We start from the raw sequence: 27,083 nt of genomic DNA on the forward strand, positions 1-27,083 counted from the left end.
AATGTGCACATTAACCGCTGGAAGCCATAGTGCTTTCATGACATCATAATTGCATTTCAGGCTCACATATTAGCCAAATCAGATGCCCCCATTTGTTCTGGTTTTGTGTGTAGGATCTAAGTTTTCCTCTGGGCTCAATTATTGGGCATGGAGAAGGAAATATGAGATGGGGGAAGGGGTCTGGTTTTACAGTGGTGGAAAGTAACTAAGTACATTTACGTACTGTACATTTAAGTACTGTAGGGCTACTTAAGTATAATTGAGATATTTACGGACTGACAACGGACAACGGACTGACCTCAACGGACTGACCTCATGCTTCCTTACATGCATGAGGAGTCCAAGCTGCTTCTTTTCACCTGACAGGGGAGGGTTTCCCTGGCCAGACGTAGCACGTGGAGGGAACACGTTTTTCCAACCAGTTCCTTTCCCCTCCATTAAAGGCTGGCCAGGGGGAGGTTGTTTAGAGACCAGGATTACTGCATGTTTTTGTGAGGTATATCCTAGGACCTAGGTGACACAGGGAGAACATGTGAGGTATATCCTAGGACCTAGGGGACACGGGGAGAACATGTGAGGTATATCCTAGGACCTAGGTGACACGGGGAGAACATGTGAGGTATATCCTAGGACCTAGGGGACACGGGGAGAACATCTGAGGTATATCCTAGGACCTAGGGGACACGGGGAGACCATGTGAGGTATATCCTAGGACCTAGGGGACACGGGGAGAACATCTGAGGTATATCCTAGGACCTAGGGGACACGGGGAGAACATGTGAGGTATATCCTAGGACCTAGGGGACACGGGGAGAACATGTGAGGTATATCCTAGGACCTAGGGGACACGGGGAGAACATGTGAGGTATATCCTAGGACCTAGGGGACACGGGGAGAACATGCAAACTCCGCACAGAAAGACCCTTTTGCCAAACCCACCAGATCTGCTATTTTCAAAAGATTTTTTATACAATTGAAATTATGGGACATTCATGCATAAATAATTCTACTTTAGGTACTTTATGTACATTTTGATACCAATAATTTTGTACTTTTACTCAAGCTAAATTTGAATTCCAGACTTTTACTTGTAAGAGAATATTTCTACATTGTAGTATTGATGCTTTTACTTAAGTACTTTTTCCACCACTGCAAGTGGTTTATACTTGCGTGTCGCCAGCTGAAGATGAAACAGCTAAATGTACAAGCTCTAGATGGGCTGTTTGTAGCCGGTGACACACAGACATGCAATGAAAGATTAATGTGGTAAAAGAGGGCCTTGTGGGGCATATTGTCACCATCAGATCTGTACTGTAGTGTACAGTAAGGGCTAACTGGAGTGATACATGAGATGTCACTGAGGTCAAATAGCAAATGTCAGAATGGGTGTGTGTGACCGTGTGTGTGTGTGTGTGTGTGTGTGTGTGTGTGTGTGACCGTGTGTGACCGTGTGTGTGTGTGTGTGTGTGTGTGTGTGTGTGTGCGCGTGTGTATACGCGTATGCATGTGCGGGGGGCTGAGTATTGCTCTCATACTGCCAGAAAATCCAAATGGATCTGGGGGAGGGGGTGGGGGGGGTGGTTGGGAATGGGCGATTGGGTGACACATTTTCAATCCATACTGTATATACAGTACATACATACATCATGTACAGTCGTTAAAGCTGGGTTGAACCGCCAACGCAGTTCAACTCTTTGGAAAAGGTTCAACTTCATGGTATTTCAACCACAAATATTTTATCTGAAATATTTGTGGTTGACTTTTTTCAAAGCACAATCGCACGACGAGCGATTTTGTTCGAACCGAGAGTTGCATTGATGTGGTGTTGGTGATGTTGTTGGTAAGTTCTCTCTCTCTCCCTCTCTCCCTCTCTCTCTCACACACACACACACACACACACACACACACACACACACACACACACACACATACAGAGAGAGATCAGACAGACTGTATAGAGGAGGTTATGTCCTTGTCATAAAACAGGGACAGAGGCACCCCCAGGGGGGAGGTGCAGCCTTGGTGTGGCTCAGTACAGTACAGTCTATCTGATTGTCACAGCACTGTCACACTGGGAGAGTGAAGTGCAATTCATCAGTAGCACGTGTGTTCACTGCCTGTGTCACATAGGCTATTACTATACTGTCCTACTATACCATATACTGTACACCTGTTTTTACAATTTACAATTGAGGCATTTAGCAGACGCTCAAAGATTTACTTTGACTTTGATGTCAGTGCTTGAAAATCAATTAATGCATGGAACTCGTTTGCATTTCCAGAGGCACACAATATGTAGCCTACACAGCAAAATACAGCATTCATTTAACTCCTTTTCATACATATATGAAATATTTGATTGTCCCCAGGGGGGAGGTGAAGTGACTTTTACAGCTTCATCCAGCAGATGGTTGCTCAGATGGCTTTGATGAGTGCACAGAGGAGGAGGAGGAGGGGTTAATTGTCTTGCTCAGGGACACTTCCAACACGTTGATTGGGTGAGCTGAGGGTGGAACCGTCCACCTCCCTTCCAGATGGCCTGTCTGCCCATTCTGCTGCAGTAGAACCATGATGAACCGTCCACCTCCCTTCCAGATGGCCTGTCTGCCCATTCTGCTGCAGTAGAACCATGATGGATGTGAACCGTCCACCTCCCTTCCAGATGGCCTGTCTGCCCATTCTGCTGCAGTAGAACCATGATGGATGTGAACCGTCCACCTCCCTTCCAGATGGCCTGTCTGCCCATTCTGCTGCAGTAGAACCATGATGGATGTGTCCACCTCCCTTCCAGATGGCCTGTCTGCCCATTCTGCTGCAGTAGAACCATGATGGATGTGTCCACCTCCCTTCCAGATGGCCTGTCTGCCCATTCTGCTGCAGTAGAACCATGATGGATGTGTCCACCTCCCTTCCAGATGGCCTGTCTGCCCATTCTGCTGCAGTAGAACCATGATGGATGTGAACCGTCCACCTCCCTTCCAGATGGCCTGTCTGCCCATTCTGCTGCAGTAGAACCATGATGGATGTGGCTGTCGGGTGTGACACACGAAAGCATCAAAAGAAGCAGATCCACAAGCCTGTAGATAAGATAGATATAGAGCCTGTAGATAAGATAGATATAGAGCCTGTAGATAAGATAGATATAGCCCAGCAAGCCAAATGACGTCATGGTGGCATTATGATGTCGTCCTCCGTTGACTCCGGTGACGTTCAGGACTAGGCCAGATCACAGCCCATATGGGGATGATCTTTACGTTCAGGACTAGGCCAGATCACAGCCCATATGGGGATGATCTTTACGTTCAGGACTATAGGCCAGATCACAGCCCATATGGGGATGATCTTTACGTTCAGGACTAGGCCAGATCACAGCCCATATGGGGATGATCTTTACGTTCAGGACTAGGCCAGATCACAGCCCATATGGGGATGATCTTTACGTTCAGGACTAGGCCAGATCACAGCCCATATGGGGATGATCTTTACGTTCAGGACTATAGGCCAGATCACAGCCCATATGGGGATGATCTTTACGTTCAGGACTAGGCCAGATCACAGCCCATATGGGGATGATCTTTACGTTCAGGACTAGGCCAGATCACAGCCCATATGGGGATGATCTTTACGTAATTTCCAGGACGTCTTCACCAGTTTAAATAATATAGCTTATTCTGGGCCAGATCTGACTAGTTATGATGTGACTTAAGTTGATCTGGCCTGCCCTCTATCGGACTCTCTCTGATTCATCCAGGGGCGTATCAGGTGATATTCTGGGCCAGATCTGGCTAGTCTTGGTTTGACTTGATTTGGCCCCAATAGAGCGTTACAGTCCCTCCCCCTTTCAGAACAACGAGTGGCCCAGGAAATGAATCCCAATGCTTTTGTCCCATAGGCATTTAAAAACGTATTTATTTAAAGATCTTTTAAGCGCCGTACGAAGCCAACTCTCTACTTTCTAATTCTTTGTTTGGCCCGAAAAATTGTGTTTGTCGTCATGTTTCGCTGCGCACGATTCTGCATCGATGCAGCAATATGACATAATCGATAATCGAAGCCTAAATATAATTATAATATATAATTGAAATACTGTATTTAATATTATATGTTGTTCAGTATATCTGACTGTTTGTTGTGTAGTAATATTTCATTATAAAGTGTGATAAAGAGCGAATCGCTTGATAGTGGTATACCCTACGGCTACGCGCTCTACTAGGTGAGTATGTGTGTGGATACTTTTGCGCATGAGTAAAATACTGCGATATAGAAATACTCTGTTAGAAGTAAAAGTCTGGAATTCAGAATGTACTTGAGTAAAAGTATTGGTATCAAAATGTACTTAACGTACCATTATGTAGAATGTCTCATTTCAAGTTTTCAAACGTATAAACATCTTTTGACAATAGCCGATCTACAAGCCCACAATGCGTCGCATCGCATGCACTCGCTATAGTGAGTTGGGATGCGCGCTGAGCAAGGCTTCACTCACACCTTTCGATCTAGCATACAACATTGATGCATGCTAGATGTAAAGAAAGGGTTTGTTTACATCTTGCCCCCAATGCATTTCCAATGGAAGTCACATGGTTTGACACAACATTTGTGTTGTACGGCTTTCGGCTGTGTTTCGACTGCCCCCCCCACCCCCTCATACAACACAAATGTTGTGTCAAACCATGTGACTCCCATTGGAAATGCATTGTGAGCTTGCATCAGTCAATAAGTACATACAGTACAACAAGCATACATCAATCTGTTGCGAAGGTGTGAGTCAGGCCCAAGAGTGCACAATATGAACATCCCCAAGGCTATATACTGTATAGTAACAGTTGAATGGCCATGCTGTGCAGCCACGCACTGTGACAGACACACACACACACACACACACACACACACACACACACACACACACACACACACACACACACACACACGCACACACGCACACACACACACAGCTGAGCATTAAGTTGGCTGGATTGCACTGGATGATGCAAGCCTTGCCTTTCAAACGAGAAGCCCGAGAGCACCAGAGAAGAACAAATGATTGGAATAGAAAACATGAGAGACTATCAAAGCCAACAGACAAAAGATGGGTCGGAAAGACATGCGGAGCCGGAGACACGGATCATTCCTTTTCCATCTTGTATGATTCAGAGAACTATAAAGTATGACCTGAATTCTAAATTATTTTATCCTCTTACAAATGTATTTTATTCATGCATTGACTACTGTATTCTCTCTAATAAAAAGGAAACTATCTGCAGCCAGTTCAGAATGCAGCAGCTCTACTTTAAAAGTGTTTAAAGTATAACGAAATGTTATACTTAATTATCCAAAGAATGAACTAGTGAGCTTCTCTTCTTATTTCTTTCTTTTTTAAGAAAAGTTAAATAAATAATCCACAATAACAGTGTGACTCCAAGTGGATTTCCTAGAAGCAAAGAAGGTGGACAAAACATACACCTACTTTACTTTACTGTACACTGTAGTGTACAGTGTACAGAACCATGATTCTGTATCCATGTTTTGGTTTAGATTGTAGGACAATGAACATGTATGTCACCTGTGAGTGGGGAGTGTTGGCTGATGAATGAATATCAACATCCTAATACGTCCTGATACACCCCCCCCCCCCCCCCCCCCCGAGTCTAAAAACACGTTGTTTGAAATAGACACTCATGCTTTCCAAGGTGTGATTTGGGCTGGGAGGAGGAGTAGGACTAAGGCCCTATACGTCCTCTCTGGGGGGGGGGGGGGGGGGGGGTGTACTACCTGTGAGTGGGGAGTGTTGGCTGATGAATGAATATCAACATCCGATTCCTAATGCATCCTGATACTGGGGGGTCAAATTATGACATATGTACAGAGAGAGAGAGAGAGGGGTGAGAATAAAGGGTGGTATATTGACCACTTAGGGAAACGGTGTGCATTTGTTAATGAGTCCACACTGTCATGTGAGCTGTCTACTGTATATGAACGCAGCTCTGAAGCAGAAGCATGTCCCACAGCAAATCCAGCCCTCATCCAAAACGCTCCATATTGGAATGGACATCAGCACGACATAACTGACACCCTGTGGTATCAGTGACTTTGTAGTGAGCAGAGATAAAACAGTGTGGCTGCGTGGCTTGTCTGTCTGCTGTGTGACGAATATGCAGCATGTCTGCTATACTTTTGAGCTGAAGCAAAGCCGAGGCACAGAAACACACCAGCGATTCACAGCCTGTGAGCCCATTGGTGGTAGGTCGTGTGGCCCCCCAAAGATTGCTATGATATAACATGAATCTAAAAAAATATATGCATATATTCAGCTATAGTGTAGATTCTCGTCTTACACAAACATCAAATTCCCATTGACAATAGGAATGGAGAATTGTACGTCATATGTGTCTGAGCAAATGGGTATTAAATTCCCATTGACATACGATGATAAGGGCGCCCCTCACTTCACATGGGTGTGATTTTTAATATACTATGTTAGTTCCATTGATCCAAGCGGGAACACAATCGATGTATTGATCATCGTCACAATTTGCAGGTGTTCAGTGTTGAAGCTGCACTGGTCCGTCTGTTTGTGTTCATGTGACATGTCAAAGTGTGCTGTGGTGACGAATACACACAGGACCACAATGGAACTTTTTGTGTTATCCTTTCAGCACCATTGTATAATCGTATACCACTGTACTATTTGCAAACCGCTAATAAAGTATTCAATCAATCAATCAATCAAAGTCTCTAAAACAAATTAAAATTGTGATTTTTATAAACACTTCACTAATAACAACAAAAGTCCTTCACAGGAACAATGTTGATGAAATTTGTTCAACATGCAATGCATACAATATCACCTTACAACCCAACTTTCACTTTCAATATTGACCACTTGACTCTGACTGAGTGGTCAGTTGGGTCGGCCGCGAAGGATTGGGAACCAGTGCCCTGAGAGGTTGTTAGTGCAGGGGAGATATGGGCCCTGAACACACGCATCATGCTCTCAGACAGGTGTTATTGAGAAGCCCCTTGATGTTCCAGTGGTCCTTTGGCAAGCTGTCTCTTCCTGTCACTGCTCTGCTCTGCTCTGATAGCAGGGCCAGGGAGAACTGACATGGAACATGAAACCCCACAGGTGCCAGTCAAAGATGGCCCCCTTTCCCCCACTTTGACTAACGGTCAAAGTGGTTAAAATCTAAAATGACAGATGCTTTCCCTGTTTGGCACTAGTTTTTCAGGCTGCTATGTGGCTTTCAAATCTAGACCTACACTACAGTATATACTGTATATTGCGATGATCGGAGGCGGAGCAATGGTTATGGAGTCAGGTTTGGTGTGGATTGGAGCAGGGTGTGCCTGTGGGCCCTGGGTCTGCTGGGACCATAGATATAAAGCTAGATTGCTCAAAAAATTAAGCAGATAAGCGTCCTGAATCATAGCCACATCGACAACGTTTGTAATAAACCAACCCGTTTGTTTGGGGGGCGTGCACTATGCTAGCGGCACTTTTAAACTCTTTCCTCACTCGGAACACCCCCGATAGCACTATTTAACGACATTCCGTGGAGAATTAAGATTCAGATAATTACATTTGAGAGGCACATGATATCCAACCATCTGGGAATACACATTAGAACACATTAGAATAATACAATACACTGGCTAACACTGGAAGTGCGGAATCAGCCATTTATGCTGCGACTCTCTGAGGAATTGTAAAAATCAATTCCGTAATGGCCTATGGAGACCTAGCATATCATCCCATTATGCACACATAAAGAGGCTTAGAATAATCTCTAGACCACAGGATAAGCAGAGGACTGACACTCTGGCTTCCAACACAGAGCTTAAGGACACTTCTAAACCTCAAGATCCACCAACATTACATTAGCCACTTTCAATGTCTATTTTTGGGCATGTCATTATAGGTGTGGATAATTTATTAACTTTTCTTTAAGAAAAAATAAAAAATAAAAATAAGAAAAGCTCACAAGTTCATTCTTTGGATAATGAAGTATGATTGGGATAGAGTGGCAAATGAGCCCTGTTGTGCAAAGAGCATTAATATCGTTAAACTTTTTTTTAAATTTAAAAGTAAATGCCCTACTTCGTCATACAAGAACACTACACTACATCTACAAGTTCACTACACTTGTAGATTGGCTATTTTAAATCGTTTTCTTTTTAAAATAATAACAAAACCGACTCGACACCGGGCACTGCACTCCCTGTGATGGTGTGGAACGCATGTGTCGAATTTGAAGTCGGGTGGGGCGAACGGTTCTCGAGTTACGTGGATTACACACGTACAGACAGACAGAGACATGGTGCATTTATAGATAGATTATAATTATTCTTATCATCCAGGCACACGTTTACAATTCTAGTTCTAGTACTGTACTACAAACATCAAACGTCTCTGACACGAGTAAACATTGTTAGGGAGCTCTCCATTATATTAAACCTTGTGGACCATGGTCAGTCTGGCTAGAGTAACCCTGGATCAAGCCAATTAAGCTCTTTCCTATAGTATGGGATCTCTGGCCCAAACCTAGTAGGAGCCTCATTAGTCTATTCTGTGCTGACTGCAACTTGACCTTGAGAAGCGTGGCTGACTTGCTTTTTGTTGCAATAAGTACAGTACAGTACAGTACATGACTATCCTTGCAGTGCAGCACATGACAGATGTCATATAGGCATATAGAAAGTGCCCCAAACACTGGGTCGGGAAGGGGAACCATGTTTGGGTTGCGGACCGATTTTTATGCGTCCCGAGGAAATGTCTCTTTTAAGTATTTTTTTTTAATTAAATTAAATTAAAGTAATTTCAAATGTTCTTTTTCAACAGAATTTCATAGTTTTCAAGTGAAATGAAAATAGAACTGCGTCGCTTCACGACGAGTTGCGAGCTTATAGCTAATTTCACTATTTTGGGTCCCAGGGAGACTAAAACGTTTGGGAACAACTGCTATAAGGGGTGGTGGTGGTAGCCATATGAACAACTGCTATAAGGGGTGGTGGTGGTAGCCATATGAACAACTGCTATAAGGGGTGGTGGTGGTAGCCATATGAACAACTGCTATAAGGGGTGGTGGTGGTAGCCATATGAACAACTGCTATAAGGGGTGGTGGTGGTAGCCATATGAACAACTGCTATAAGGGGTGGTGGTGGTAGCCATATGAACAACTGCTATAAGGGGTGGTGGTGGTAGCCATATGAACAACTGCTATAAGGGGTGGTGGTGGTAGCCATATGAACAACTGCTATAAGGGGTGGTGGTGGTAGCCATATGAACAACTGCTATAAGGGGTGGTGGTGGTAGCCATATGAACAACTGCTATAAGGGGTGGTGGTGGTAGCCATATGAACAACTGCTCTAAGGGGTGGTGGTGGTAGCCATATGAACAACTGCTATAAGGGGTGGTGGTGGTAGCCATATGAACAACTGCTATAAGGGGTGGTGGTGGTAGCCATATGAACAACTGCTATAAGGGGTGGTGGTGGTAGCCATATGAACAACTGCTATAAGGGGTGGTGGTGGTAGCCATATGAACAACTGCTATAAGGGGTGGTGGTGGTAGCCATATGAACAACTGCTATAAGGGGTGGTGGTGGTAGCCATATGAACAACTGCTCTAAGGGGTGGTGGTGGTAGCCATATGAACAACTGCTATAAGGGGTGGTGGTGGTAGCCATATGAACAACTGCTCTAAGGGGTGGTGGTGGTAGCCATATGAACAACTGCTATAAGGGGTGGTGGTGGTAGCCATATGAACAACTGCTCTAAGGGGTGGTGGTGGTAGCCATATGAACAACTGCTATAAGGGGTGGTGGTGGTAGCCATATGAACAACTGCTATAAGGGGTGGTGGTGGTAGCCATATGAACAGCTGCTATAAGGGGTGGTGGTGGTAGCCATATGAACAGCTGCTATAAGGGGTGGTGGTGGTAGCCATATGAAAATAATTTAATTTGAGGCCAAAATAATGCGATTAGAATATGGCCCGCCCGGTCCAGTTGGCTATGTGTCTTGATAGCTGGATTTAGCTCACTGACCTTTGTGACCTCTAGTGTCTGTATGCTATCGTGGGTACACACACATTCCTCAACTGCACGTTCATGGCTATATTTACACAAAACACACACCAGTGTCAGTGTGTGTGTGTGTGTGTGTGTGTGCATGTGTTTCCCTGTATACCCCCCCCCCCACACACACACACACACACACACACACAAATCACTGCTCTCTTCAGTGTAACTGTAACTCTGGCAGTTGCAGGCATTACTATTAATACCCCTGTGGTGCTAATGTTACACTTGCAATAGCCCTCTGCCATCCCTTTGTGATCCCAGGGACAATGCTCCGAGCCACGATGGAAAGCTGTGGGATCTGCTGCCATATTGGCTCTGTGGGGCTTACGGGTTTACCTGTGTTGACCTCTGTGTTGTCATGACTTCTCTGTGTGGAGCGCCACTTGTACCCGACCTACTGATCTGCATAGAAAGATACAGACTAGGGATGTCCGATATTGACTGTTTTACCGATATCCCGATATTGTCCAACTCCTATAATCTCCGATACCAATATCAACCGATATCAACCGATACCGATATATGCAGGCTTTTTCCAGTGGTGGAAAAAGTACTCAAAATATTTACTTAAGTAAAAGTATAAATACTGCAATATAGAAAGTAAATGCATCATGTACTTGAGTAAAAGTACAAAAGTATTGGTATCAAAATGTACTTAAAGTACCAAAAGTAAAAATAGCAGCAGTGTGTAAGCTCAGTGTGTCTCATTGCAACACATTGAGCTTGTAGATCTGCTATTTTCAAATGGCCGAAATAGAGGGCTGAAGTATATAATGTATGATTTGTAATAATAAAGTATTGGAAATTGTTAATACTCAATTACAGTGCAAATACCTCAGAATTGAACTTAAGTAGGCCTACAGTAATTTTGTTGTTAACCTTTCAGAAAAGGGGGCATGTTCCAATTATGTAGGCCTAGTTGTTATTTAGTCACAATCTCTTGTTCGTTATTTTCATTGGTTCAATATATATATAAAGCCTACTTAGACTTAACAACTTTCACCTTTTTTCTTTGTAAAACTAGCAACCAATGTGAGTTATGAAGGAATACTGGAGAACTCGCCGGTTTACCAACTCGCCGTGGAAAGAAACAAGTTTCAATGTCTTCATCGTTATGCTAACATGCCGTCTTCATCAATGTCTTCATATATGCTAACATGCTGTCTTCATCAATGTCTTCATATATGCTAACATGCTGTCTTCATCAATGTCTTCATATATGCTAACATGCTGTCTTCATCAATGTCTTCATATATGCTAACATGCTGTCTTCATCAGTGTAGTGTGTCAAACCCACAGATGAAATAGTTCATTTCCAAAGTGATCAAATTATTTTGTGCAATGAAATGGTCAGCTAGATAATGATAAAAAAAAGGTTTATGTGTATGTGAATATGTGTAGTATGTGAATACCAATGATGGTACCAATGATCTCTCGATATTTCAGGATAATTGTTTAGGCTACTAATGAATTACATTGTTTCAGTACTTTGGTGTTTAAACTCTAGCATTCCTACTTCATTTAGTACTGTAAACTATCCTCTCTCTCAATTACCTACTGTAAATGCATATTTAGTGGGCTGAGGGGAGGAGTAGGCTAACATGCTTTGTGCTACAGTATGCGGATCCTCTCATATAGCTGGAGGTTAGGATTATGTTCCTCGCCTGGACAGCAAAAGGAGCTCATATATTAAGGGTCAACCTTACTGTGTGTGTGTGTGTGTGTGTGTGTGTGTGTGTGTGTGTGTGTGTGTGTGGTGAGGTCCATACAATAGTTTGAGGGCATGTGGAAAGAATGTATGACTGAGGATTAAATCCAATAAACCAGCGCCTTAAAGCATGTTGTACCATTTTCATTCAACACTGCAGGCATGCCAGTGTAATTATGTGGTGCACAGCACAGCAACATGAACACACCAAAGCACTTTGCACTGAGTCTTTCATTCTGAGATGTATCCTTGAGCTTTGTTGTAGAAATTATTTACTTCTCCATCCTCTTTTTACACGAAACAAAGTCAAATTGGCTAGAAGTGCCCCCCCCCCCCCCTAAATAGATAACAGTAAAAACGCAGAAGCGATAAAGGATGGCAATGGCATTCATTCAGGAGTCGTGTTCAAGGACAGTACGTACTGTATAAAGTGCCAGACAGTTTATTACAAGCTAAAACAACACTAGAACTGACTAAAGTCTGACTGAAGGGTCAAATCCATCAACTCGATCTTTATTTGTCACATCACAAGTTTATACTGTAGGTATAAACTAGGGTGGTGAAATAGTTTTTTGTACATCTACTTTTGAATACTTGAGGGTATTTGTCCACCACTGGTTATACCTAAGTGGATACAGTGTGTGTGTGTGTGTGTGTGTGTGTGTGCGTCTGCGCGCTGTGTACAACAACCAGCGCTGGCATAATCTGTGATTAAACATGAAATATTTAGAAGCCATTATTGTAAAAGCTCTGCTGGGCCTGTGATTCCGCTGCTCCGCTTCACTGAGCAATCAGGGCGCAGATTTAACGACATTAACTGGGAGAGGACACAGCTGTCCGTCACTGTGGTGGGTGCTGGGCCTGTTTTAACACAATCCCCGCCGGGATTAATATATTTATTTATCGCGCATTGCCAGGGTTTCAACCTGGCAACCCTTATTTTGAAGAGCCAAATATCCATAACCGGATGTTACGATAACGTAATGGCGTGTGTGTGTGTGGTGTCTTGACCGGTTGTTGTTCTCTCGATTTGGAGATAAAAGGCATTGAAAGCAGCGCATGGACCGCACGTGGATGCGCGTGCAACTTAAGATGGCGCCATCCAGTGTCACACTCGACATTAACATGCTAACAGACCTCGGCTGTCGACTCGATACGATCAAAACATGGAGAAAATAATGTTTAAACTTTAGACCCTTATCACATAACGTAGGAGATCGGCGGGCACCCAGACTATAGCTTATTTACGGTTTCCATGGGAACGGCAGGCTTCAAATTAAGTAAATATGGTGTGCCAAAAAGAATATATAATATTTCAGAAATATATTTAATTTATTTAGGCATTTTTTTTTCAATAAATAGTGAAAACAGCTTATCTAGATCTACCTCTGTGATTCGTTCATTGATTGATTGGAATATTTATTTCACAGTATGCAGAATGGGTACGTTTCAAACGAAAGTCAATACAAAAACTCTTACTGTGGACGATCCATGACTAAGCATTACACTTGTTTACAACAGGGTCCACCATTTTCAATTCATTTAGAGACGTACAAATGTACACTTCATAATGTCTTTTTGTAAATTTGAGATCTGGGGAGACGCCAGCTTTCTCTCCGCTGAAGCAAGCACGTGCTAAAAATGGCATTGGCATGATACTGTATGGACAGTAAAGTTGTCTCATGTGAAGATATGACTGTATAGTCACATGCTTGTATTAACTGGCCATGGTTTTGTCAGAGCGGTGCTGAGAAGCTGGGGAATTGGAGGTCAAAGGTCACAGTCGTCAATCCGTTAAGAATCCAACCTATACTTTGGTCTCGCACTGAAAATAGCAGATCTACAATTGTATTGTATCGGCTACAGTTGATAATGTTACTGTTGGACTCCCACGGATTGTTGTTGATTAGGACCATACGGTTTTATTGTTTTCAAATTTACAATTAAGGCAATGCTAATTCATACCGTGTGGATTAGGATATTGATTAGATGGCTGGAACACTGGATAAGATGTCAATATAAAAAAAACGTTTTCAGTAAACGAAAAAAGAACTTCCAGGTCAAGTGGAGTGACCCTACGTTTTAACAGCTACAACTCGGGGCGATACAAATCTCCCTAGTGGCCGTTCCTGCTGTCATTACCGTATGTCATGTAAACGTATCGCCCTTCTAAACAAAGCAACCCATGAATTCGATTGGCTATCGCCGGATGATGTCGTCCAAAATATCAAATATTATGTTTTAACGACGTTCCTCCGCCCACTTTTCCACCAACGCCTTTTCACTTGCTATCGCCGGTAGTCGCCGGGTCCCACAGACAAACATCCGCCAGGCTGCCGCCCGCTGTTAAAACATACCGTTACAGTACGTTTTAACAGCAGCGGCTGACACATCGCCCAATCGCCCGAAAAGAAGAATTATTTGTATATTTTCGGGCGACGTTGCCCCGTAGACTTTTCGGCCATCGGCCGTTCGCCTGATATTGCCGGGTCCCACAGACAAATAATGCACTTCTGGAAAATTCGTCTGGCCGTCGCCGCTGTTATAATACTGTACTATAGTACTGTTAGGAGGTTTTGTGAGCTGGTTTTGTCAGAATTGCTTTATAATGCTTTTTATAGGTTCATTATATATTTGTTGAGTTTAGAACGATACACTGACGTAAACAAAAAGGATGTTGTTGATGTCACGCAGATTTGAGTTGGATTTATGTTTTCTGTAATGGGTTATGTAAAAACTAAAAATGTTCGCTTTAAAAATATATATCATGTTAATTTATATAAACAAGACCGGTGCCCAGCTGTAGATCACCAAGTCAGTAACGATGGAAGTTGGAGATCCATGCCCCACCCGGGTATGCAATACCCGGGCATGTGTGCGTGCGTGGGGTCTTGTTAGGGGTCAAGTGTATTGCTCAGGGACACTTCAACACGTAGACTGGAGGAGCTGAGGGTCCCAGACAGCCTCTGGAAGCACTCAGCATGGCACATTCACAATGCCATTTGTTTTCTAGCTTGCCATATATATACATAATACATATACATATATAAGGTAAGCTAGAAAACAAACAGCATTGTGTGTGTTCCTAATTGGCATAATATGAGTCATAAAACCAAAAAAGGCAAAAAATATTTCCATCATGCTTTAAGTAGCATGTCAAACTAGGGGGTTTTCATGATTGAGAATCCATTCAAAGCATTCGTTTTGCACAATCCTTTTGTTTTTTGTGCATGATGAAAATGTAAAAAAAAATCCTTATAATACTGAGCTTGAAGATCTGATTTTAATTTATCATGAAAGTTTTGCAAATCTTTGAATATATGAAGCAAACATTTCCAACTCAAATCATTGATTTTGGGGGTTCCTGGAACAAAATATTTTGAGATAGGGGTCTGCAGCAAATTCATATAATTTTGGGGTTCCTTGACATGAAATGGTTTTGAGCACAAATGATATAGCTTTTTATGATTTAGAAGACATTTGTAGAATTGGCCCCAGGTCTTAATGGGTTAATGTATTCAGTAACAGGGTCTTACATCTCGGGTGCAGTAGTGACTGGGCAAAATCTCTCATGTTTAACAATGAATTACAGTATAAGGTGCAATTCTACCATTATTCCTCCAGTCTCTTTGAAAGGACACAACAGGTACAGTAGATGTCAGAGGTGTGGCACACATGTAGAGATCATTACAGCTTGCCAAGGAAGGAGAGGGGGGCGGGGGCAGAAGACCAAGTATTGAGGGGGAACCGCCAATCACCCCTAAATAGAGAAGAGGTGAAAAGAAAAAACAAGGCGGAGGGTGCTATTTTTATCTGGATTCCATCAGGACAGCTGTCGTTCCCGTGAGTGTCTCTGTGACGAAAAAAAGTGGGAGGGGAAAACAGCAATCATGAAGCCCGATGTACTATACTTCGTCACATGACAGTGTCACGTGGCAAAAAACAGACGATCTACAAGCTCACGTGCGCCGGGTTTCGAACGCAAGTCTCCGGTGCGGCAAATTAAATTTCTTAACGCCGATCTGCTTGGTCAGGTGGAGGTACTGCATGTTGAGCTTCAGGCAGTACTAGTTGAGAACCAGTAGATATCCTGCCCAACACCGGGGTCTAAACTTTGTCAATGGAAGGATGGAATGGGAAGACCACCTCCAACCACTGCACAGTTTGTAGTTATTATACGGTATCAAGTTGTATGCATTGAAGCGTTTCACATAGCAGCGTGAAGGCCGCGCTCACAGACGCATTCCAGCGCTCACGCAGGCAGCTCGTCTAGGTCACCCACTGTGAGCCTAACATACCGGTGCCACACCAGAGTGGCATTTAAGAGACACTGATCAGGGTGGGACAGGGCGACGGCAACATGCTCCACGGCTACAAATCACACAGCATTATGTTGAGTCCGAGTCTCACACACAAAGATAAATCTATCTGATACAAGCCGCAGGTCCCCCTCCAAACAACGGCCTTCTCTCACAGGCTAATTCGACTAGTTTACATAATCGATTCTTTAAGGTTGAAGAATGAACTGTATATCAAGTAGGGTGGTAACGCCAAATGCCAATTAACCAAGCTAGTGGATCAATGTCAAGTTAACGCACCATGTTAATTCTTGTGACACCCCCCCCCCCCCCCCCCTCCCACCGGATAACTTGAACTCCTGTACGAATCGTAACACTTTGCCATGTACTGTATGTACTATTCCGTGGACAGCCCAGAATGATGTGACAATATCCAGAATTGTGGTTCGCCTCAAAAAACAAAGGAAAGAAAAATATCCCACTGAATACAGTAGTGGTACATTTGCTGGGGCCACTATTATTACACAACAAGCCATTATGACTTGTCTGAAACATCGTCAAACTTAAACCAACTTTGACATATATTATTAAATCATACACCGATGTGTTTGGATTTCACACAAGCTTTATTCCTGCAGGTATGCAAAACAATCACTAAATGTTTATACTTAAAATGCATTTTGTAATGTACACGTATGCAAAACAATCACTAAATTATTTCTCAACAAAACATTTGCGTTCCCAAAAAGTACAAAGTCAACAAAGTTTTAAGATAAATGTTAGAAATACAATCACAGGCAGATTTCTATGTGGATGCTGACACCCACAACCAAGAATGTAAGGCCAATGTATACTGCTGTAGTACAGAAGACATAATACACATCTGGTCTAAGCTGGGCTTGAAGATCTGAGGATGTGCAAGACCACACACACACAATGTGATTGCACTTCCACACACACACACACACACACACACACACACACACACACACACAAAGCTGACAAGATGAAACGCAAGGACACAGAAGTGACAGAACAGGTATAGACTGCGTGAAATAATTAAATGATAACACAATATAGGACCCCACTAGTTGTTTTGTTTTTTTGCCGCAGTATTTTATACAGTACACCTTGTGAATGCCTGATGTCTCACTTGTTCAAGCTTGTGCAATAATCCACGACTGTGAACACATGTGACTTAATCGTTTCTAAAACAATATATAAAATGTGTATAATTCATCTGGACAATGTGTGTCTTTTCCAGATCTTTTTAATCGTTAGCATAGATGCAAACATCTAATGCTCTTTATGCACACAGCTTCCGTACCAGAGACGTCAGGCTGGTATACATTGGCTTTAACTCAGGCCTGAGCAACATAATGCTACAACACTAGAAATGGCAACATCTGCTGTAATTGTTTGCTCTTTGCAAATGCATTGTTAAAACAAAGCTACCATTACATTAAGATGAACTTAATTTAACTGATTATATGCACACATGCGGTCTTCCAAAGCCACTAAGATTCATAAAACGTCTTATATAGAAAAGTACAATGCCAGTTATAATTATTATAATATTTATTTGAACACTTAAGACCGGAAAATATTACAGCTTTCAAGCTTTATACAATTACAATTAGCTGCTGCTGAACGTATACTAGACCAATAGATTGACAGTTTGGTCCACTCAAATTAATTACTGAAAACCAAATTGTGGATTTACGAGTTAAGACTTATAGAAATAATAGGTTATTATGGTTTCAAACACAAGATAATTTGAAGGAATACAACAATACCATGCTGCAAGGAAGCACTGTGCATTGTGGAAAATGTGTGTGAACGTTGTTTTAAGAAACCATTTAACAATGTAGCACTGGACTTGACCAGAGGGTTTGTAAAAACTAGCTCCTCCAACCACCACCACTGAAGGATTGAGACGATGATCTGGAAGAAAACAGATGGAGGCATAACAATGAACGATTATCCTATTTTATATGAATAAGAATAACACATTTATTAACCAATTAAACGCTATATATTTCATTGACCAAGGCCCCCCAGAAGACTTGCTCTCATATGGTCTAAGATGATGAAGACAACACACTAGGACAAGGTCATGGTCAATGCTAAAATATATAACAACAACAGTCGATTTATACTTCATTGTGTGCCGGCATCACACCCGTGTCGCCCTGCTGTGAGCTTTGTAGATCTGCTAATTCTGGTGCCAACACCTGCTTGCAACGTAACATATCTCAGGCTTTAGGGTTGCACTTGGCTGTAGTATATTCACAGACAGTAGTTTGTTCACAGACTGCATCCCAGTGACATCATCACTCGGGTAAACTGTTCAGCACAAGTTGGGCTGCGTTTCTCTCTCTCACACACACACACACACACACACACACACACACACACACACACACACACAGAAGACTGCTCAGTGTTATGGCTGAGAATGGAACTTTCGCCAACAGCGAGAGAGACAGAGAGAGAGAGAGAGAGAGAGAGAGAGAGAAAAGAAGGATAGAGTGAGTGTCAGAGGGCTTATCTAAAACGGCATGTGAATGTCTCCGATAGGACTTGGCCATGTCTCTGCACTTTCCTGAACACTTGAGATTGCATTCCACTGCTTCACACCCAGGAGGCACTGGCTGCCATGTGACACATGGAAGACAAAAGGGACGCGCATGCAGAGAGAGCAGCTATAGGCGACAGCAAGGCCAGAGGGAAGGCAAAGAGCAACTACAGGAGCAGAGCGGCTGCACATATGAAGGCTGAGAGGCATCGTGGCGGGAAGAAGTAGTCAGTGAATGAAGATGATGCATATATTCCTAGTTAACCACTTGAACCTCATCGTCACAATTCTAGCCATGTCATAAAAGGCGAGTGTATTAGTAGTAGTAGTACAGCTGAGGAACCAGAGGAAAACAATCACATGCATGTGCGCACACACACGGTGTTGCAAAGCATACTTACTGATTTGTGGACCCAAAAGCGTTTCCAGAGAAAGCTAAAACAAAAAAGAGAAACTTAGCTCCAACAATTGTTTCAGTTTAATTGGCTAATTGAATTAGTCAGTGCTTTGAATTCAACATACTGACCGCACGTGCAACAAGGATGAACGACAATAGTCTACTACCATTGTAGGCTACTATGAGGCAGAATGATTAATGGATGGATGGATGGACATTAGACCATTTAAAATTTCAACCAAATAAGTAACACTGATAAGATTTTGGCCCGCCAGGAATGAGACAGGATTTCATGAACAACAGATTTGGGAAGAGAGAGAAAACGAGCTGTACATAATGGACCTTTACACAAGAAAACCTTCACATATTCAACAGATCTGGGCCACACATGCACATGTTTGCACAATAGACTTGCATGCTATGGCCCGCAGCATCGCATCAATACAAGAATGCACAATGAGGGGTCATCAGGACCACAGCAGTGGGATTCCAGTGCCATCTTTTACAAATTACACAAAAACGAACGTGAGCAATTTGTTTCCCATTTGCTATTAAACCATCAATTCATTCAGCTGTTTAGTTATCAAAAACATCGGTGTGAATTTGTTTGTAAATTACTGAATTATAATCCCGATTGCTCATCCCACCTAAACTACAGACAGTGAATAACTGCACCACTTACCATAATCTTGCTTTGCAGAGGGTGATAAAGTGAAATGGTGTCTTATAAAAACCCATTGGCGTAGCTGGTAATGTCCCTCATTTATTTATCTTTTGATAGTTTTCCAATTAAAAAGACTAAAGGTGTGTGGATATTTGGATAGCACAGTGAGCACAGCTTACGTTTTGAATTGTTTACAATTGAAGCGACACGTTTGGAAACTCCACGAGGTGCTCAGTGTTCATTTTGCATTTTTCCACGCATGTCGATTTTAGCTGCTTGCTGAGAGCTATGGGCGTTTGGGAGCGTTTTCAGGTAAGTGCCAGGAACACTTCAGTGGACACGGACACGGCCCCAGGAGTCTAAAAGCCCACCTAGCAACCCCTAGAGGCCATGCTACTACAGGAAAAGCCATCGGGTTACCAAAATAATTTATCCTGGAGGAAAGGTTATGGCGGTCACTAAAATAGTTGTGGTCATCTGTAGAACACACTCTGGAAGTCTCATGCCGTGTCTGCCTACTGCAGGTTCAAATGTAGTTACCATTTAAGTCTGAATGTTTTAACCCAGCCCTCGTGCATTCTTTCCTGTCAATGTTCATCGAAAACTGTGTGCTTATCCGCGTATAATAACCCCAATTAACATTTACAAATGTTTCGTCTGAGACCTACAGTATGCAAGTCTGAGCTAAGGCTTTAAATTAATTATTTTAACAATGAGTACTAATTTTGTAAGTTTGATGAAACAAGTCTTTGTCAAGAGATAAAGGCCAATCTGGAGGGGCTTTAAGACAATAGATTTGTTCAATTCCATAATTGTTAAAAGGGCAAAAATGCTGCAGGCCTACAATTACCAGCCAGTTGTAAAATTGTTTCAATTAAAAATAGAAATGGAAGAACATTTGGCTTTTGTAGTAATTTTAAGATGAAAGGATGAGAATCTAAAGGCAAAGCACAGGATAATGCAAGGATAATGCAATTGTCAATATACTCAGATCAACATACGGAATGACTTCTGTACTGGCCATATATGGAGCACGTCTTGTGTACAGGGTTTGATGAGGTCAGATCAACATAATGGAACGTCAGAACAGGTCAGCTCCATAATATGGAGATCTATGGGTGGCAGCGGGGACAGTGCCTTGAGTGTACAGGGTTTGATGAGGGCCCTTGACACAAGATTTGAGCACCACTGAACCAGCAACATACGTTTTTGAGAAAACCGTTAGGATTTACAAGACGACATTTGTAGACTTTTTTAGAATGGGTAGAAAGACATTTGAGGTTAAATGATCAATCAAAGGTTACCTCCTACTTGGGGCTGTGGCTGTCCAAACCCGCCAAAGGTGTTGGGCTGCGGCTGCATCTGCTGCGGCTGCATCTGCTGCGGCTGCATCTGCTGCTGCTGCTGCTGTTGCTGCTGCTGTTGCTGCTGCTGCTGTCCAAAACCTCCCCCCTGCTGGGCGAGGCCCCCGAATGACGGCGCGCTCTGAGTGGCTAGAGAGCCAAAGGAGGGCGGTGCACTCTGCTGGGGCGAGCCGAAGCTGAGGAACCAAGAAGATATACAGCAAGATGCGATATTAGTTGTAACTATTGCCCATTATAGAGGGTATGCGCATGCATAAAGTGAATGGCAGATATAGAGTGGCAAAGTGAGTGACAAAGTGAATTTAATGTTGTTTAAAGTCATTTAATGCAATCAAATATAACTTTTCTGTGTGGATGTATGGGCTGTCAAGGCCAGAAAGTAGCTTTTTGACACTCAGTAGGCGTTCCCGCATAACTTCCGGGTATGATGATGATGTCACGCGCACACCCTCCATTCCATGATATGGCGCTGTAACAGTGTTTTTGTTTTTAGGTGTGCTAGGTAGGCGTGCACACACCAGAGAGTACTTTAGTCTCTCCTATGTTTGTTTGTGTTTGTTTGTTTTTGCTTAGCCAGGTGGTGTGAAGGAAGCCGAACAAAGGACTCAGCAAAAAATAAAGAACGCTTAGATCTTTGGAACTAAGAAAGAATCCTGAATCCTGTGCCTCTGGCGGTCACAGCGTTGTTGTATGTAAATTCAACAAGAAACGTTTGGCCACCCTGACACCACAACCGTACAATAGACAGCCTTTATTTGACCAACATTAAAAAGCCTAATGCAACACAACTAATGCAGCACAGTTTTACTAGTAGCTACAGTAATTTGCTCGCTTACAAAACCTTTCCCTACCCTCTGCATAAGGGCAGAGGGTAGGGAATAGAAATTCCTTTGTTCAGTCGAGCACTGAATACCAATGTATAAAAATATTAATAAAGAAATGAAATCCATGGTCTTTGAAATGCTCAAATTCATTATAATTCTGTAGAAGAATACAACTATTAGAGTTGGCAGGCTTTCAAATATGAAGCAACAAATGCAGAACAGTGTCTATAAAAGGACAAAAAAAAAGATTTATTGAAAAGAATATATAACACATTAGAGAGGTGGTCTGGGGTAAATACAACTTATTTAGCTGGGTGGACAGGACAAACGTAGTGGGAAAAACGTAGTCGCCTTTCAGGATTTAATCCATTTTGGGCGTAGTCCTTGGGCCGGACGAGATATCGGTACCGAAAAGGCGGCAAGGTTTAGTTGTGATTTTTTTATTCCTATACATCCCTAGATTAGGTTTTGATATGATAGACCTTGCTGACTGGCAGCTTTTTAGTGGTTATCACCTCAAACCCCCCTTTTTGTATTATGGCTCTGTCGAAATTGTGTAAAGGCATACATTAATTCACAAAAATCGACTTGGTAGTCTAAAATTTGTCATGTAGTATCTTGACACATAGGGGTAAGTAGCAGAATAGTATTTTGGGGCATGCTACCATTGTATTGTTAAATATGACCTGCATCATCCACAGAAACACAAAGAAATATACTGTCCGCTTAACAAATAACAACAAAGATGGTTATTTTCCAGCACATTACGGTGAATATCACTGCCTCACTTGTATATAGAAAACTTCCCATATCCCTAAGCTTCAATTTAAGCCCAAGATGACCTTTCTATCTTGAAAATGACTCTTTCTGTAGCCAAAATTCTGCACTATACCTCAAATCTGTGAAAATTGTATATTCAAAAAACAAAAAAGTGCCTTCCCTGGAAATCATCTTCTTTCATTATATCATCTCCTTTGGGTGTGTTGAACTATTAGCCAGCCACAGATACTTGTAATAAACCCTTAAGTACTAAATAATTGCAATGTATATTGTCTAATTAAGGAACCTTTTTGACAAATTATATTGTTCTTCTCAATACCTTATTCAATTGGTTTTAGAGATAGATAGATAGATAGATAGATAGATAGATAGATAGATAGATAGATAGATAGATAGATAGATAGATAGATAGATAGATAGATACCTTCATTGATCCCACAGGGATACAGATACAGGACATAGAAGTAGTATAGTAATTTCAGACGAATAGCAGCACAAGACAACTTTAATATGATACAAAAATAATGTAAAATAATCTGCTGCAGAGCAAGGAGCCAACACAGTCAACAAAATAAAATAAAGTATACAGATGTATACACTCTATACAACATCCACACAGGTGACATACAGTATCGGCTATAACAGAAATATGTTACAATGTCGCATAACATCACTGAGTCACAGAGGTTCAATTACCTAGCCCCTTGTTATCATTACTTTAAAGGAAAGGAAACAGTTGTGCATATTTTACTTTTTTCTTTCTTTTTTTGAGTGGTTTGTGCTGATGTCATAACTAGGATTGCCTTTTTACGGTCTACTTTACACAGGATGATTGTATAGAGTGTATACATCTGTATACTTTATTTTATTTTGTTGACTGTGTTGGCTCCTTGCTCTGCAGCAGATTATTTTACATTATTTTTGTATCATATTAAAGTTGTCTTGTGCTGCTATTCGTCTGAAATTACTATACTACTTCTATGTCCTGTATCTGTATCCCTGTGGGATCAATGAAGGTATCTATCTATCTAACTCTAAAACCAATTGAATAAGGTATTGAGAAGAACAATATAATTTGTCAAAAAGGTTCCTTAATTAGACAATATACGTTGTAATAAACCCTTAAGTACTAAATAATTGCAAGTATCTGTGGCTGGCTAATAGTTCAACACACCCAAAGGAGATGATATAATGAAAGAAGATGATTTCCAGGGAAGGCACTTTTTAGTTTTTTGAATATACAATTTTCACAGATTTGAGATATAGTGCAGAATTTTGGCTACAGAAAGAGTCATTTTCAAGATAGAAAGGTCATCTTGGGCTGGGATTTTAGACTACCAAGTCGATTTTTGTAATTTTAGTGAATTAATGTATGCCTTTACACAATTTCGCCAGAGCAATATACCAAAAAGGGGGGTTTGAGGTGATAACCACTAAAAAGCTGCCAGTCAGCAAGGTCTATCATATCAAAACCTAATCTAGGGATGTATAGGAATAAAAAAAATCACAACTAAACTTTGCCGCCTCACCGGTACCGACATGTCATATCTGGGCACTTGGCCCAAGGACTTGTGTTTTAAACACTGTTGTAATTTAGCTATTAAAAAATAGCAGATCTACAAGCTCATAGCGCGCCACCGAGTGGCGCGCTACGAGCTTGTAGGTCTGCTATTTTTGAAAAATCGTAGAAATGTGGCGCAAACCTTTGAATATATATTCTTTCAAAGTGAATGTTTTTAACTCAAGTCTAAATGGGTTAACAGACAATTTATTAGCATATAACAAAAATAAATTGTAAGACAGAAAGACTGAAAGAAGGGAAAGGAAGAGAGTGTAATTCTCTACTACTTGAAGGTAATTTCCTTCTCTATTCCCCGTGTCATGTGGTGATGTGCAGTAGAGGATGGAGCGTGGAGGGATTAGAAGTGATAATCCTTCCAACAGGAGTCATACCCCGATACGAGACCCCCGACAGAGAGCACAGGGCAGGCCACATTAATCTGCATGACCCCAGAGTGGGATTATTATTCACGTAGAATAATCCAGTAGTGTTGGTTTCGTAGACTGATACTACTGTATGACGAAGTAATGTTCGTCGACTGCCTATTTTCCACTGAAATAAATACTAACTAAAAACGAAGCTGTGATGACTAAAACTGAGACTAGACTAAAATCTTAGAAGAGCTCTAGCAGAACTCGTTTTATGCTTGGATACTTGCTGAAAATAGCAGATCTACAAGCTCACAATGCGTTGCATTGAACCAGCGTTCATCCATGTGGTAGTATACAACCACTGTTTCGCCAAACAGTGGGCCAGCCCAGGACCCATTTGTGGGTCGCGGACACATTTCGTTTCCTACATTTGGTTTTAAGTTATCATCATTTTCAAAAAACATTCCCAAGAAAAGCTTGTAGATCTGCCATTTTTACTAGTTTGGGTCCCGGGGAGACATCAAATGTGTCTTTTGGGTCAGGGTCCAGGGAACCCTAGGTGTCCTTGAGGGAGTTCCAGGGGGTCCCGAGCTAAATGGTAATTCCCTAACGGGTCCATTTGGTTCCATGTGTACACTCAAGAGTTAAATTAACAGTGATTTTACAGTATACATTGGGGTCCCAGACATAGAAATGCCATTACATGGGGGACCCCATACTACATACAGTATACATTTACACTGTAATTCAGGTCAAACCGCAGGGGCCCTTGAAATGAAAATGGTTGAAAATCACTGCTAGAGCCATTCAAATCTTCTCTTATGGGGGGGGGGTCCTTGCCATATATTTTCAAATGGGGGCTCCGTGGGCTAATTAGTGTAAATTTGGGGGTCCTTGACATGAAAAGGTTTGGGAACCACTGCACTATGCTATACACCAGGGGTTTTCAACAGGTGGTCCGTGGACCACTGGTGGTCCCTGGAAGTATTGCATGTGGTCCCTGACCAAATTGGAGGTCAAGAAATTCAACAGGGAAAAGGAGTTAGAATCTCAAGAGTGCAGAGGCTGAGTCATTATCATTAGGAAATGATTAGTAGTTAATGGACCATTGGTTGATAAACAGTGGAATGTATACACACACACGGTATGCATAAGTGTTACAAAAGCATTAATCTTAGCCCATATCCCCAGACTCCCCACCCAATGCATTAATCTTAGCCCATATCCCCAGACTCCCCACCCAATGCATTAATCTTAGCCCATATCCCCAGACTCCCCACCCAATGCAACAGTGGTCCCCAGGTTGATTCTAAATCAGGGTGGTGGTCCCTGCCGGTTCACAATCAGTTGTAAATCCCTGCTATACACCATTCCAGACTGTTGATTTCTTACCCAAATCCTCCCATGTTAGCAGCTGCCGTGCCTTCTCCAAACACCTTGTTGGCCGGGGAGCCCATGGGGTTAGCGAAGGAGGGGGGTGAGCCGAACGCGGCCGCGCCCCCGAACGCTGGCCCGGCCCCGAAGCCCGCGGCCGTGCCAAACACTGGAGCACTGCCAAAACCACCTGGAGAGAACGGAACAGTACTCGGTTACAGTGTTCATTTCATCGACTAATTCTATGACAAAAAAAAACAAGTTCGTTTGACTCCCTTATTTCACTGACGAAAACTAAATGGAAAGTTTGGAAACTAAATGAAAACTATGCCACGATGACTAAAATCAGTTTTCCCCCATGTTTTTAAGTGTGTAATCTCAATCTCATTGAGATTATTCATAGTTTCATTGTACAGATATTCTAATGTTAGTTCTTAGCTTGACTATTTATATGTATTTGATGTGTTCTTTCTTACTGTAAATTGTCCTGGATTAAGAGAGTCTGCTAAATGCCTGAATTGTAATGTCAACCAATGTGTTAATAAAAGTAATAACATAATATAATTTTGTCCCGTTCAGAAACGCATCCACCAGTGAAATCATTTTAATCATTTTTTTTTTTAAAACAAGTAAAAAATATATACGTTTCGATTTAATTCGCTTCCATTATAGAATTGTTTAACTTTTTCAGGAATAGAAAGCCTGCTGTTTCTATTAGCTTGGATTCGGGTTTCTGAACTGCCAACAGCCCTCCTATGAGACACAGACTCAGAAGTAGAAAACAATTGTGCAATGTTATCATGAACATTAGTGTGGAGACTGAGGACCAATTACTGAATATATGAAGATAGGTTGAAAAGTGGTGAAGTCGTCCTTCTTAAGGCTCATACATACTCCAGTTTGTAGAGATAGGCTATCACCGTTTTAGGTGATAGCTTATCACCTAAAACGGTAATGAGAGTTGTCTGAAAACAGAGAGATGGGTCTGTGTCCGCGGTGATAGCTGATCATCACCGCGACCGACGTAATGGTGTAGTTTTCCAACCCTCTAAAAACTACACCGCGGTGATAACCTATCTCC

The 27,083-nt window shown here is 42.1% G+C and overlaps 1 protein-coding gene across 4 annotated transcripts in view; it reads right to left on the bottom strand.

Annotated features, from left to right (window-relative positions):
- Positions 1 to 17,226: 17,226 nt before the first annotated feature.
- Positions 17,227 to 27,083, bottom strand: part of nup214 (nucleoporin 214) — a 45,904-nt gene continuing 36,047 nt past the window's right edge. For all 4 annotated transcript variants that reach the window (XM_080756542.1, XM_080756540.1, XM_080756541.1 and 1 more), the window contains exons 33-36: positions 26,021 to 26,192; positions 21,033 to 21,268; positions 19,069 to 19,102; positions 17,227 to 18,033 (exon numbers count right to left, since the gene is read on the bottom strand). In XM_080756542.1, coding sequence (XP_080612668.1) covers positions 17,991 to 18,033; positions 19,069 to 19,102; positions 21,033 to 21,268; positions 26,021 to 26,192 — 485 coding nt within the window. In that variant the 3' untranslated portion in view covers positions 17,227 to 17,990. The remainder of the gene's footprint in view (positions 18,034 to 19,068; positions 19,103 to 21,032; positions 21,269 to 26,020; positions 26,193 to 27,083) is intronic.

This window comes from Protomyctophum bolini, assembly GCF_963924005.1.
Source record: "Protomyctophum bolini genome assembly, chromosome: 22".
NCBI classification, from domain to species: domain Eukaryota; kingdom Metazoa; phylum Chordata; class Actinopteri; order Myctophiformes; family Myctophidae; genus Protomyctophum; species Protomyctophum bolini.